The sequence below is a fragment of the Chiloscyllium plagiosum genome, chromosome 12, assembly GCF_004010195.1.
Source record: "Chiloscyllium plagiosum isolate BGI_BamShark_2017 chromosome 12, ASM401019v2, whole genome shotgun sequence".
NCBI classification, from domain to species: domain Eukaryota; kingdom Metazoa; phylum Chordata; class Chondrichthyes; order Orectolobiformes; family Hemiscylliidae; genus Chiloscyllium; species Chiloscyllium plagiosum.
This window is the reverse complement of record NC_057721.1, coordinates 37,290,056-37,305,765: the sequence shown is the minus strand read 5'-3', so window position 1 is coordinate 37,305,765 and position 15,710 is coordinate 37,290,056. Positions and strand designations below refer to the sequence as shown.

At 41.3% G+C, this 15,710-nt stretch overlaps 1 protein-coding gene across 2 annotated transcripts in view; it reads right to left on the bottom strand.

Moving 5' to 3' along the window:
• Positions 1-4,243: 4,243 nt before the first annotated feature.
• Positions 4,244-15,710, bottom strand: part of LOC122555113 — a 95,179-nt gene continuing 83,712 nt past the window's right edge. The window contains exons 20-22 of one of the 2 annotated variants that reach the window (XM_043700801.1): positions 10,787-10,945; positions 8,214-8,373; positions 4,244-4,626 (exon numbers count right to left, since the gene is read on the bottom strand). In XM_043700801.1, the coding sequence (XP_043556736.1) occupies positions 4,535-4,626; positions 8,214-8,373; positions 10,787-10,945 (411 nt within the window). In that variant the 3' untranslated portion in view covers positions 4,244-4,534. The remainder of the gene's footprint in view (positions 4,627-8,213; positions 8,374-10,786; positions 10,946-15,710) is intronic. The other variant, XM_043700802.1, reaches the window with a different exon arrangement.

Genomic DNA, 15,710 nt, shown 5'->3' with positions numbered 1-15,710 from the left:
GGGGGGGTTAAAGTGTTGGGCTACGGGGTGGTTGGGTTGGTTGGTCTGGGTGTCCCAGAGGTGTTCTCTGAAACGTTCCGCAAGTAGACGGCCTGTCTCCCCAATATAGAGGAGGCCACATCGGGTGCAGCGGATGCAATAGATGATGTGTGTGGAGGTGCAGGTGAATTTGTGGTGGATATGGAAGTATTCCTTGGGGCCTTGGAGGGAAGATAAGGGGGAGATGTGGGCGCAAGTTTTCCATTCCTTGCGGTTGCAGGGGAAGGTGCCGGGAATGGAGGTTGGGTTGGTAGGGGGTGTGGACTTGACGAGGGAGTCACGGAGGGAGCGCTGATAGGGGAGGGGAGGGAAATATATTCCCCATCACAAAGGCCTCCAAGCCCTCCGCTTCTTCCTCTCCCGCTGACCCAACTAGTAACCTTCCACTGACACCCTCGTTCGACTGACTTGACTGGTCCTCACGCTTAACAATCCTCCTACTTCCTCCAAACCAAAGGAGTAGCCATGGGCACCCGCAAGGGCCCCAACTATGCCTGCCTCTTCATCGGATATTTGGAACAGTCCATCTTCCGCAGCTACACTGGCACCACCCCCCGCTGGCACCTTTTCCTCCGCTACATCGATGATTGTATTGGCGCTACCTCATGCTCCCACGAGGAGGTTGAACAGTTCATCCACTTTACTAACACCTTCCACCCAACCTCAAATTTACCTGGACCATCTCAGACTTCTCCCTCCCCTTCCTAGACCTCTCCATTTCTATCTCGCATGACTGACTCAACACGGACATTTACTACAAACTGACCACAGCTACCTAGATTGCACCTCCTCCCACCCTGCACCCTGTAAAAACGCCATCCCAATTCCTTTGCCTCCGCTGCATCTGCTCCCAGGAGGACCAATTCCACTACTGAACTACCCAAATGGCCTCCTTCTCCAAAGACCGCAATTTCCCCTCCGACGTGGTCGACGATGCTCTCCATCGCATCTCCACTTCCCGCACCTCCGCCCTTGAACCCCACCCCTGCAATCGCCACCAGGACAGAACCCCACTGGTCCTCACCTTCCACCCCACCAATCTCCGGATACATCATATCATCCGCCGTCATTTCCGCCACCTCCAAACAGATCCCACCACCAAGGATATATTTCCCTCCCCACCCTATCAGCGTTCTGGAGAGACCATTCCCTCCGCGACTCCCTCGTCAAGTCCACACCCCCCTACCAACCCAAACTCCACTCCCAGCACCTTCCCCTGCAACCTAACTCCAAGGCCCCAAGGGATCCTTCCATATCCGTCGCAAATTCACCTGCACCTCCACACACATCATTTACTGTATCCGCTGCACCCGATGTGGTCTCCTCTACATTGGGGAGACAGGCTGCCTACTTGCGGAACGTTTCAGGGAACACCTCTGGGACACCCGCACCAACCAACCCAACCGTCCCATGGCTGAACACTTTAACTCCTCCTCCCACACCGCCAAGGGCATGCAGGTCCTTGGCCTCCTCCATCGCCAGACCCTGACCACACGATGCCTGGAGGAAGAGCACCTCATCTTGCGCCTAGGAACCGGGATGAATGTAGATTTCTCCAGCTTCCTTATTTCCCCTCCCCCCACCTTATCTCAGTCCCAACCCCCGGATTCAGCACCGCCCTCTTCCCGACCTCTCCGCCCCAACCGCTCTCCGGCCTATCACCCTCACCTCCTTCCACCTATAGTATTCCCAGCACCCCTGCCCCAAATTCCCTCCCCCCTACCTTTTATCTTAGCTCGCTTGGCACACCAGCCTCATTCCTGAAGAAGGGCTTATGCCCGAAACGTTGATTCTCCTGCAAAGGATGTACTGGCACTGGATGAGGTGCAGAGGAGGTTCACGAGGTTAATTCTGGAGTTGAGGGGGTTGGCTTATGAGGAGAGACTGAGTAGACTGGAATTATGTTAATCGGAATTTACCAGAATGAGGGGGGATCTTACAGAAATGTAAAATTCTGAAGGGAATAGATAAGATAGAAGGAGAGAGGGTGTTTCCACTGGCAGGTGAAACTAAGACAAGAGGGCATAGCCTCCAGATTATAGGGAGCAGATTTAGGACTGAATTGAGAAGGAACTTCTTCACCCAGGAGATTATAAATCTATGGAATTCCTTGTCCAGTGAAGTAGTAGACGCTACTTCAGTAAATGTTTTTAGAGCTAAGATAAATTTTTTTTAACAATAAGGGGATTAAAGAATACAGTGAGAGCACGGGTAAGTGGAGCTGAGTCCACGTAAAGATCGGCCATGATCTTATTGTTTGGCGGAGCAGGCTCAAAGGGCCAGACAGCCTACTCCTGCTCCTAGTTCTTATGTTCTTATTCCAGCTAATGCTGAGGAAACAGTGCTGCCTCATCATAATTGAATTGAATTGCATTTATTATCATGTGTACTGAGGCACAGTGAAAAGCTTTGTCTTGTGAGCAATACAGGCTGATCACATTGTTAAATAGCATAGATAAGTAAATAATAGATTAACAGCAGCAAAAAATAAAACACAGGTACAGGTGCACGCTAAGAGTTTGTGAGTCCATTCAGTATTCTAACAACAGCAGGGTAGAAACTGTTTCGAAACAGGCTGGTGCGTGTGTTCAGGCTTCTGTACCTTCTCCCTGATGGTAGAGGTTGTAGAAAAGCATTACCAGGGTGGGATGGATCTTTCCGAATGCTGGTGGCCTTTCCTTGACAGCAGGCCTGGTAGATGGATTCTATTGATGGGAGGTTGGCCTTTGTGATTGTCTGTGTCGAGTTCACCACTCTCTGTAACCCTCTTTGATCTTGAATGGTACAGTTGCCATACCAGGTGGTGATACATCCAGACAGAATGCTCTCGATGGCGCACCAATAAAAGTTGGCAAGGCTATTTGCTGTCATGCCAAATTTTCTCAGAAGAAGAGACGTTGTTGGGCCTTTGTAACCAGTACGTCCACTTGAAGAGTCCAAGAAAGATTGTTGTGGATGACCACTCCCAGGAGCTTGACACTCTCCACTCGTTCCACCTCTGTGCTGTTAATGTGTGGGGGGGGGGGGCATGAGTAACATCCTGCCGAAAGTCAATAATGTTTTCCTTGGTTTTACCAGCATTGAGAGCTAGGTTGTTCTCAGTGTACCATTTTTCCAGGTCTTCCACCACCTGTCTGTATTCTGTTTCGTCGCCATTTGAGATTCGACCGACGTGGTGTCATCAGTGAACTTGCAAATGGTGTTAGTCTGGTATTTGGCGATGCAGTTATGGGTATACAGTTAGTACAGTAGGGGGCTGAGTATGCATCCATGGGGGTTCCAGTGTTGAGTGTTAATGACAATGAAATATTGTCCCCAATCTTCACTGATTGTGGACTGTAGGTCAGGAAACTGAGGATCCAGTTGCAGACAGTGGGGCTGAGTCCGAGATCACTAAGTTCAGTAATCAGTCTTGAGGGATAATACAAGCATAATGTATAACTTGCAAATGTCCCCACCTTGTGGTATTAAGGTAAGGGTTTGCTTGGAGTATTCATAATACAAATGGAACATCAATTAATAGAGAACTTAACAGAGTGTGATTGCAATGGTCATGAATGTGCTTAGAGTCGCCAGTTAATTTTTCCAGTTTTAGCTCTTTCTTGATGCAGTCAACTTTAGTAATAGAGTAGCTAAATAAGTAAATTGATTCATTTTCCAAAGAGAGGCCATATTTAATTTGAATTTGTTGACCGGTCAATTCTGAGAAACTAACGACTCTTGTTAGTTTCTCAGAGATCAATTTTCTCTTGTTGCTATCTAAGTAATGACACAATGTTCAGTTAATCCAGTATCTTTGGACACATACTTCTCTTGCAGCCAGCTATGTATTTAAGATCATTTTGAACTAAAATAATGTGCAGCTGAAAAATCATGTTCAAATTATCATTCCCTGTGTTTTTTAGTTCTGAAAGAATAAAAAAAACTGAAGATTCCTTGGAGAATTAGTTTAAAGTTGGCACTTTACGTTGTAATGCTCAACCACTTAGTGATCTGTGTAATAATTTATTTTTTTATTGGTTTAATCCAAGAAAAATGTAAATATACACTGCAACATATTTACAATTTTTAAAAATCATTACAAATCACTTTTAAAATTATAAGCTTCAATATTTGAAGTTGTGATTTTGTTAATGTAAAAACAAACCCTGATAGGCAAAATAATTAAGTAATAAAATGTGCAAGGGTATATTTGCCAAATAGATGGAGCTGAGTATTTTTAATTTTATTCCATTTGTTTCAGCATTTTGGTTACACTGGCTTTATTTAAAGTGTTTGAAAGTAATGAATTTCTAAATTACACTAGCCTTGTGGGAACAATTATGAAACCTCCCACTAGATAGACATAGCAAGTCACAACATAGTGAATAACAGAGCTTCATATGTGTCTCATTGCCTAAAATTCTAATTACTAACTGCTAGACTTGATTGTTATCAGTTTTCGTTGGTTGGCCTGGAATTGATATTTCAGATTTTTCCTTTCTTGTTGTTTTTCTCATCTCATCACTTCAATATCCCAGAATTGTGTCTGTTTTTGTTCCTCTGGTGAGTTTAGGATGATGTGGTGCTTATCATAGGAATCACCACCTGAGAAACAATACAAAGTTTTTAAAATTTTAAAATGCTATTGTTGCTTAATGAAATGCAATGCTACATTAGCTAATGTCTTCTCTGTTATCAAGTTGAGCACTTTTATCTGGTAGTTGCTTTATAAGCGTTCCAACTCTTTCTTTTAACAATTTGGAATGTCACCAATTTGTCTCCTCAAGACCTGACTGTGGCTGGTGTTTTGTAGTTGCACAGAGGTCTGATGGTTCGAGGTGATACTCCTTAACTTTACTGGACTCTCAGTTCCCTTCCTAGTGGGTTTCTAAAATTCAGATAAAATTGGGTGGCACCGTGGCACAGTGGTTAGCACTGCTGCCTCACAGTGCCAGAGACCCAAGTTCAATTGCCGCCACAGGTGAATCTCTGTGTGGAGCTTGCACGTTCTCCCTGTGCCTGCATGGGTTTCCTCCAGGTGCTCCGGTTTCCTCCCACAATCCCAAAACAAAATGTGCAGGTTAGGTGAATTGGCTGTGCTAAAATTGCCCGTAGTGTTAGGTGAAGGGGTAAATGTAGGGGAATGGGTCTGGGTGGGTTGTGGCTCTGTGTGGACTTGTTGGGCCGAAGGGCCTGTTTCCACATTGTAAGTAATCTAATCTAATATCTGGCACCATTGATGAGATAACTTGCTGAACTTTTTATATCTTGGTTCTACAAATATCTCTGCAGAATTCCATTTTCAAACAATTTTTTACACTAGAAAATATTGTGATATCCTTTAACTTTTGAACATAGGCATGTTTCATACATTTCAGTATACAATTTTTAGTTTTAGGGATTCAATTTAATGTAGAAAATGGAATAAATACAACTGAAGCACACAAAAGTCTTTAGGATGTTAACATAGGTAATGTTTCTTTCAATATTATCAGAAAAGATTCTTTCTCTTGGGAGTTGGAACTAGATTTGCTTAAAATATTCAGTGAACTTTGAAAGGCTATAAAAGCCAACTTATCAGATTAAAAAAATGTAAATGAGGAATATTAATCTCTTAAGGTCAGGCCAAATATAAAAGAGCAGACTATTTCATCATGACGGTGATGGAACTTTAATTTCTCTGGTTTCAGTTTATGTGGGTGGGATTTTGCTGGGAGAAGCTAGTTACAGCCTGAGCCAGGAGCATGAGCAAGTAAGTGACTTCAGGCAGCATGTTGGTGGAAGCTGTTCTGTTAGGACAGGAGAGGTCACTGAGAACCATTGATAGTTTAGTGCATCTAAGACTTTGGGTGAAGGAAGCCCAAAAGCAGTATTTGGGCTGCTAGTGTGCTTCCAATTAAACCTGTTGGACTATAACCTGGTGTTGTGTGATTTTTAACTTTGTACACCCCAGTCCAACACCGGCATCTCCAAATCATGAGAAATATTGGAGCTTGGAGAAACCCCAGGGAAGTATCATTTCGTGAAGCTATTTTATGCAAGAGAGCTGGAATTGCGCCTATGAGTAAATGTTGGGGTGCAGTCTCAATAGAACAACCCAGAGGTGAGCCGTTAGTTGGGGAGTTATGAAGCTAGACCTTTGAATGTAAAGATTGAAAATAACTTAAGAAGTGGACAAAGTTTGAATGAAATTTGACGAGTTACAGTATCACCAACATTATGGGGTGTTGGTGAGAAACCTGTAGCATTGGACTTTGTTATATTTGCTATTTGTTGTTCGCTGTTGAGTTTTCGATCATAGTTTATCTGTATCTATATTTACCTTGGGTTAATTTTAGATGTTAGAGTGTAACTTTCTTATATTATAGGCAGCTCACCACCACCTTTTACGGAGCAATTATGATTGGGTAATAAATGTTGGCCTAGCCAACAATGCCCATATCCCATGGATGGCTAAATACCAATATGTACACACAGGACCTTGGGATTCTCCACACCAGAGGAATATGGAGACTCAATTGTTGAATGTGTTCAACACTATGATTGATAAATTTCTACATATGTTTTAAAAAATCAAGAGATGTGGGGATAGTGCAGGAAAATAGTGCTTAAGTAGAAGAAAATGACATTTAATGGTACTTAGGGGGTACAGTGACTCAGTAGTTAGCAATACTGCCTCACAGCAGCAGGAACCCTGGTTCAGTTCCACCCTAGGGTGCCTGCCTGTGTGGAGTTTGCATGTTTTTCTCATGTCTGTGTGGGTATCTCCTTGGTGCTCCGGTTTCATCCCACAGTCCAAAGATGTGCAGGTTCAGTGGACTGGCCAAAGAAAATGCAGGTTTACTGGGAAAGGGTAGGAGGCCAAGTCTGGGTGTGATGCTTTTCAGAGGGTCAGTGTGGACCCGATGAGCTGAATGGCCTGCTTCCACACTGTGGGGATTCTATGAAGTAGAGGTTCAGACATGGTCTCATTACTTACATGAAGGGGTAAATAGCTCACCCTGGTTTCTACTATATATTGTTTGCAGATTGTTTTTCAGTTCTAATCTTGTATAAAAAAGCTTGCTTTGTGTATTCCAAATCGTGCATTCTCCAGAACAGAAAATATCATTATCAGAGATGTCTTCCAGAGGGCAAAGTGAAGTGAAACTGAAAGAGGGGTTAACTTAATTGCTCACAGAGCAGTTTCAGTCAAGCTACAATCAATGTGTGAGCATGGTGCAAGGCAGGCAGCTATGGCATACTGTGTCAGCAAATTTCTCCACAGATCATGTTGCAGCTGTACGAGATATTGGTGAGGCATCTTTTAGAATACTGCATACAATTGTGGTCCTCTGCTATAGGAAGAGTGTGGTTAAACTAGAAAGCATCCAGAAAGAGTTTGCAAGGATATTGCTGGGACTGGAGAGTTATCGGGAGAGGCTGAATAGGCTGGGACTCTTTACTCTGGAGCATCAGAGGCTGAGGAGTAATCTTATGGAGGTTTATAAAATCACAAGGGGCCTAGATAAAGTGACTAGCCAAAGTCTTTTCCAAGGTGGGGGAGTTCAAAACTAGAGAGCATAAGTTGAAGATAGTAGGGGAAAGATTTAAAAAGGACCTGCGGGCAATTCTTTCACACAGAAGGTGCTGCTTATATGGAATGAACTGCCAGAGGAAGTGGTGGAGGCAAACATAATTACATATGTGAATAGGAAAGATTTAGAGAGATAAGGACCAAATTCAAGTAAATGAACTATTTCAGTTTAGGATACCTGATCGGCATGGACAAGTTGGGCCAAAGGGTCTGTTTCCTTGCTGTATGATTCTATGACTATAACACAAACAGTCGTAGCAAATATCTGGGATGTATACCAGATCATAACTTAAATTTGGCCAGTTCCTCAGGGATTGTAATGTAATAATAACATTTGATACTATTTTTAAAATTTGCAATAGACTCTCTGAATCTGACTCTTTGGAAAGAGTTGTGCGCTGTTCACTGTGCTGAGGAAACCTCACAACTTAGATTGCCATTCCAGTTTTGAAGTATACTTAACATTATTTTCTATTGATATGAACGTGCAGCCTTTATTCTAAGCAAACTATACTGAGTAAAAATTATCCAGTATTTTCTTAAGATTTTACATTTCTATAAATTCAGATGTGGTGGAAAATTAAGTTTATTTTTTTAAAAGAAATAAATGTGTTACCTTTAATATCTAGTCGCAGATTAAAATCTAGAAAAGAAGAAATTGTTCCATCTCTATTAATGTTCCATTTCTGATGAGTGCGGCTATGTTCTGTCCAAAGAATTACTTTGGTTCCAGCCTTTCCTTGACTACCAATGGCATCTATGCACGTATAGTTAGCCTATAAGCGGAATAGAATATTAGTTTAGTTTGTTAATTAAGGTCAGATTAATTTGGGTGCTTAGGTGAAGAGTTGGCTTGCTTTTTTAAGGAATGCAGATTAATACAATACTCTACAATATATTCCCCCCGTGTTCATGAATGGAATTGAATGACAGCAGTGGCTGCACAGTGGTTAGTACTGCTGCTTCACAGCAAAAGGCAACTGGGTTCAATTCCAACTGCAGGCAACTGTCTGAGTGGAGTTTGCATGTTCTCCTTATATCTGCATGGGCTTACCCCCCCCCAATTGAAAGGTGTCCATGCTCGGTGGATTGGCCATGCTAAATTGCCTTTGTGTGTAGGCTAGGTGGGTTAGCCATCGAAAATGCAGGGATAGTGTAGGAGAGTGGGTCTGGGTGGGATACTCTTCGAAAGGTCAGAATGGACTCGGCCATATGGTCTGCTTCCACAATGTCAGGATTCTATGATATTAGCTGGAAACTCAGTGGCAATCCTATTGTGGCTGTTTTCAAGAGGCCTGATAAGATTAAATCACAATCAAGCACTTAGGTTTCCACTATCTGGCTAAGACCATAAAAATATAGGAGCAGAATTAGGCCAGTCAGCCCATTGACTCTGCTCTGCCTTTCAGTCATGGCTGATGTCCTGAAAGTTTTCCTGTAAATCTTGTTATGGGGTAGGTATCTCCCTTCCCTATGCTGGGTTATTGTCCATGTTTCTTGGTGTTCTCTTTTATAGTCAATTATTAGTTTGATAGGTACTTCAGAAAATACTATGCATAAATAACACATTCTGTGTTTTGAGTCATTTGTAGACTGGACCAACTTGCTCATTTTTTTAAAAAAAACTTTAGTCAGTTAATATGCTTTTAATGGCAATCTGACACCTCTATCATCATTTTTCTGTTATTGGTTTCAAATTACTATGTTTGTTGAATTCAGTTTCACAGCTTGACTCATCTGAATTTGAATTCTGACTCCAATGTCCAGGAAACACTTCAGCTGAATTAATAGCTGAGTAAGGATATAGTGCTCAAAACTTTGAACTTAATTATTTAATAATGATTAATAATCAGATTTAGGTTCTTAATTTCTTAGATTTAATAATGGCAAACCCGAATTGGTAACGAATCATTGTGTTTCAGTCTATTATGTTTCCTCTTCTAATGTGTAATATGTTATATTTTGTGCTGCTTGTAATACTCTTACTTCTAAACTTGACTATTCCAATGCATTGCTGACTGCCGTCCTGGGATCCACCCTGCATAAATTTGTAGTCATCCAAATCATTACTGTTACCACACTGTCTCTATTCCCAGACCTACAACCCCATTTAATATCTGCACTCTTCTAGTTTGGCTTGTTGTGAATCACTGATTTTGATAGCTTCACTATTGGTGCTATGCCTTCAACTGCAAAACCTTAAGCCTTGAAGAAACTTCCTCCCGAAACCATTCTGCTTTCTTACCCTTCTTCCGTTAAGACACTGTTCAAAATTCATATCTTTGACTAAGTTTTTGATCATACTTCCTAATATATATGTTACTTAGTGTCAAAGTTTGCTTTAAAAAACTCAAATGAGTGTCTTGGAATGTTTTGCATTATATATAAATAAAGAAGCATCTGTATTTGTTATTTATTTAGAATGAAATCTATCAGGCATTTTTAACCAATTGACTTAATTTATCCACATCTCTTTGAATCCTCTAATTCTGCCTTACAGATAGTCACATTGGCACTTAATGTCATAAACCATTTTTGTGATATAAAGGAGATGTATCTTACTCCATGCTATCTGCTGTTCTTATTTCTGTTACTAATAGGTTAAATATCATGAGCATTAATACTTCATTTGACAACAGGGAGTGTGGGTGACTACATTAAGGGAATAATACTCCCCTTCCAGAAAACTTAAAAATAATGAACAAAGCCCTGTAGTAAGAATAAAGTGAATGGTCACAAAACATTGAATACAATTGTTTTGAAACAATTTATCCGATACATTTGCAATGCATTTCAATATGTTTTATATTTTGCAGAAGATATCAGGAAAATAAATCCTGCATAGGAAGTATGCTTTGGGTCTTATTTAGTTTAATGCTTATCGTATGCAATAACTATGTCCTATTCAAACCACCTCGACATCATTCAGGCCAACAATAATGTGTTAATATTACCAAAACAATTGATATACAGATATTATTATCCCCTTGCCAATTCATTTCTGTTAACACAGCAGAACCTTTCCATACCTGTTGATTGCAATTATCAACAGATGCTTTATATTTTAATTAACTATATCATCAGCCAATCAACTTTGTTTACCACTAAATCAAAAGTAATCCTCTCAACAACAATTCGTCCCAGAGCATTATGTATTGAAAGAATAACAGATATCAATTATATAATTACCTTGGATTGAATAAGCCCATTACAGTAAAACCACATCTGTGTAGTTTTACCATTGTAAGGACAGACAGATAATTTAGATCCCTTTGGGTCTTTAGCATCTCCAACAACAGTCATAAACCCTCCTGTGGCTTTGTTTTTGATTTGGAAGTAGACTCTCGGCTGATGTCACAAAAACAGGAAATTGATTTTGTTAGTGACTGTGCATGTGCTTATTACTGTAAAATTTTATTTGTGAACCCTGTATTGATATCAATAGACACTGATGAAAGAAAACTTTATCATTGTGTAATCCAGGAGCAAAGTTTGAAGAAAATATTAAATAAATTCAGCAAATTTACATAAAACTATGTATTCAAAAAAAGCTTCATGCACTCATTAAACTTTCCTCCTTCCTCAAATGCTTTTTCTTTCCTCATGCTTCACGGAAACAGTTCTTTCTCCTCACAAACCTTTACCCAATATCTTTGTAAAGCCACTTCTTTGCCTTTGCCTTTATTTTCTCTTTTTACCTTTGCCATTACTTCACTCTTTCCCTTCTCCAAATCAAAATGAATTCATTTTTCATTACAGCCATGTTCTTTCCTTCAGGAGAAGAAGAAATTGGTCAAAGGATAGATTTTGAGGTTTATAGTTGGAAGAGATCGAGGTAAAGGCTTTAGTGAGAGTTCCAGATTGTAGACCAAAATAGGTAATTTTTCTTCAAGTGGAAATGTACAGGGAAGGTGGGTGTAGAGCTGAAAAGATTTTTGATAAATGGAAACCAGACCCCAGCTAAGTTTTTGCTCAGGATTCCATTCTACCTTCGTCAGCTTTCTGGGCCTCTGCTGGCATCCCAGGAATTTAAGATGAGAAGGCTTGATTTTGCTTCCCCCAGTCCATGCAATCTAATGCTGGAATTTAGGGTAAGAAGCATCCAGTACTGACTGGAGTGAATCATGTCCAATGTGCAATGTCCAATGTTGACAGAGACCATTGCCTCAAGAGCCAATCAAACTTATTTTTGTTTCTCAGTTCTGTTGTATGACACTTGTGGTTTGGTTTGGTTAGCTCATTTGGCTGGATGGTTGGTTTGTGGTGCAGAGTGATGCCAGCAGCATAGTTCAATTCACATTCGGTCTGAGGTCACCATGACAGTCCCACCTTCTCAACCTCACCCCTCACGTGAAGCGTGGTGACCCTCAAGTTAAACTTTTACCACCGATCATCTCTTATAATGAAAGCAGGTCCATGGCAACTTTAGAGACAAAAATAGAAATTGCTGGAAAAGCTCAACAGGCCTGGCAGCATCTGTGGAGAGAAATCAGAATTACCGGTTTGGGTCGAGTGACCCTTCCTCAGAAGTGAGCTTTTCCAGCAATTTCTATTTTTGTCTCTGATTTGCAGAATCTGCAGTTCTTCTGGTTTCTATGACAACCTTTTTTTTATCTTTTAAGTACAAAGATGACACTGGATATATTATGGGCTCCTTCCTTGAGGGTTGCCACTGCCAATTTGAAAATAAAAATATTTGCTCTTTTTTTAAAACATTGAGGTAAGAAGAAATTACACATGTAAGGTTGTTTCCTTATAATTGATTGTGACTCTCGTACATCTGCTACAGCATATAGTACAACATTATCCATTCATATCCTTTGCAGAAAAAAAGGGTGAAAATTACATAGGACCAAAAGACTTAGGAGCAGAAATAGGCCATTCAGTGCATTGAGTCTGCTCCACCATTCAATAAGATCATGTCTGATCTGATAATCCACAACTCCACTTTCTTGCATTTACCTCATATTGCTTGATTCCCTTACTGATTAAAAATCTGTCTAGCTCAGCCTTGAATATAATTAATGAACCAGCCTCAACAGTCATCTGTGGTAAAGAATTCCACAGATTCTCAAGGAGAAGAAGTTCCTCCTCACCTTCGTCTTTAATATGCACCCCCTTATTCTGAGATTATGCCCTCTGGTCAGACACCTCCACAAGCAAAACCCCTTTCCGCATCTGCCCTGTCAAGTCCTCTAAGACTCTCATAAGTTTTAATAAGGCTCCCTCTCATTCTTCTGTGTTTCAATGGGAACAGGCCAAATTTACTCAACCTCTCCAGATAAGATTGGCTTTCCATACCTGTTTTCAACCCTAGTGAACCTTTTCTAAACTGCCTCCAATGGCAGAATGAAGTGAACCGCATTGAAAATGAGTTGAATCTTTTCACAATTGAGGAAGTCCTGGGTTTAGTGTATGGATTCTTCTGTGGATGAAGAAGAGTAAAGGACCTTTGCAGGTCTGTGAGAGTGTTGTCCTGAGCTGGGGTAGGGCTGACTGTAGGGAATGTAGATAGCGGCGCATGGTTGCAAGCGTGGAGCGGAGGATCCGGAAGGTGGTCTGTTGCTGGAGGCTTCGGATTTGTTGTAGGTACTGGTTGTCCTGGTTGGGTCCAAATTTTGTTGGTCTGAACGTAGTCCGGAGTCCGTGCGGGGTCAGTCGGTTCCGTAGACAGGTGCTGAGGAAGGAGATGTGGCTGTGGTAGTGAGTCTGTTTGAGGACGTGGCTGAAGAGCTTCAGGGCAGATGAGATGACCTGGGGGGGTGCAGTGAGATAGGGACTCACTGAGATCCTATCTCAGGCTATAAGCTATGCCCGAAACGTCGATTCTCCTTCTCTTTTAATGCTGCCTGACCAGCTGTGCTTTTCCAACAACACATTTTTAAGCTCTGATCCCCAGCATCTGCAGTCCTCACTTTCTCCTAGAAGTCCTGGGTTTAGCCAAGTGGCAAATAACTGATGCTTGCAATATTGAATACAAAATGTAAAAATTAGAAAATAACAGCAGGTAGATTCCTTAATGGATTTCAGAAACTGACCTACCTCCTGAACATGTATTGATTTCTGCTACTCGTCCTGCCTCCAATAAAACAGAAGGTGGAACAACTTAACTAGATTTAGCATATTGTTTTTCTGATTTTTAACATTGTAAACTCTAACCTGAGCCAAATCCACCTGCTGTGGGGTTTTTGAAAATACTCCCATGATTAACAGATCTAATCAGATTGTTAGAATTGAAACAAACGTCAGATTGTTAGATTGCCTCAAAAATTCAATGCTTTTAAGAAGATAGAATTTTGATACTATGTAGGTTTGGTGATATTTTTGGGCCCAAAGAAGAATTATATCTAAATATTTGTCCTTTAGGTGGAAGAGAGAGTAATCATGATAGAAAAGGGTTAAGAACATGTGAAACATTTGAAAAATGTCCTATACTATCTTTAAATTTGGTATGCTGCCAGTTGGCCATACAAGCATTTCAGATTACATCGCAAATGGTTCCTGGTATTTCAATCTGAACAAACAAGAAGATAGAACTTATTTAATATGCAATAGTTCTTTGAATCTTTCAAAGATTTCCTAATGACCCAGGAAAGATTTTTCATCTAGAAGCTACATTTAGTTTTCACATATTTTTCCAACTTTGATGCCAAAATTGATATTCATTTAGATTAATTTATATTTGCTGGTTTCGGGGGCTTATTAATGGATTTTAATATGGAAGATGGAGCAGTTCTGACCAATTGATTTGAAGTGCCTCACACAGGGCACTCAAAAAAAATCAATTGACGGTTGGCAGCTTTCAGGACCATTTAAATTATCCAAGAGAAATAGGAGGACATGGCGGTGGGCATTGGTGGGGAAGGTGGATGTTTAGCATGGAAACACTGAGTAGCATGAAAGATCCTCTCTCAACAGTGAGGGAGAGAGGTCAGAATTCAAAGGTAGGGGAGGTGAAAGGGCATAGGTCAAGGGCATGGCCATCTTGACCATGTTCCCTGGGAATGAGCCCATTGCTCCCTTCCTATGTTGAGGGGAGAAGGTTGAGAGAGGGGATATTTTCTAATCAACCTGTTTTCAGAGATGCTCTTTGTACACTCTGAGTAGGTGGGACCTGAACCTCACTCTCTTGACTCTAAGACGGGGTTTTCATAGCACCAGGATTATGAGAGAAACACACACTGTGGCTAGGAAGCAGCTGTCTCCCCCCTCCCATCCTTTGTTGAAGGGTCAATGAGTCCCTACCTCTGAATAGTATTCAGGGTCCACCTGCTCCAGAGGAGTCTAATAACATCTCTGAACAGGTTGGTAAGGTGTGACTGGACAAGGTTAAGAATAATCTTGCTGCTGCAAAAGAGATGCTAGGGAGAAAAGAAATATCCCAGATTAAATTGGTTGATTGCTTTACAGTTTGCTTTACAATAGATAGGTTCTTGAATCAAGGGTATCAGGGAAAAAGACAGGAAAATAGATGTGAGGAGTGCCAAATCTGTCATTATCCAATTAAATTGCAGAACAGACTCAATGGGCTACTTGAATGAGCTACTTCATTTCCTATTTTGAATAGACATAAGTTACTTCCCAAAACTTGATGGTAAAACTTAAGTGCTATAACAAACTGTGAAAATCAAAAGCAAATTCACAGCTCAGAATGTCACCATTGTAAAGGATTATACCTTGGGTAAAAGTATTCTTCCCTTAGAATTGACCACTGTAACTGTAGTCCTAGGCCATATTCTAGATTAGTGGTGCTGGAAGAGCACAGCTGTTCAGGCAGCATCCAAGGAGCTTCGAAATCGACGTTTCGGGCAAAAGCCCTTCATCAGGAATAAAGGCAGTAAGCCTGGAGCGTGGAGAGATAAGCGAGAGGAGGGTGGGGGTGGGGAGAAAGTAGCATAGAGTACAATGGGTGAGTGGGAGAGGGGATGAAGGTGATAGGTCAGGGAGGAGAGGGTGGAGTGGATAGGTGGAAAAGGAGATAGGCAGGTAGGACAAGTCCAGACAAGTCATGGGGACAGTGCTGAGCTGGAAGTTTAGAACTAGGGTGAGGTGGGGGAAGGGGAAATGAGGAAACTGTTGAAGTCCACATTGATGCCCTGGGGTTAAAGTGTTC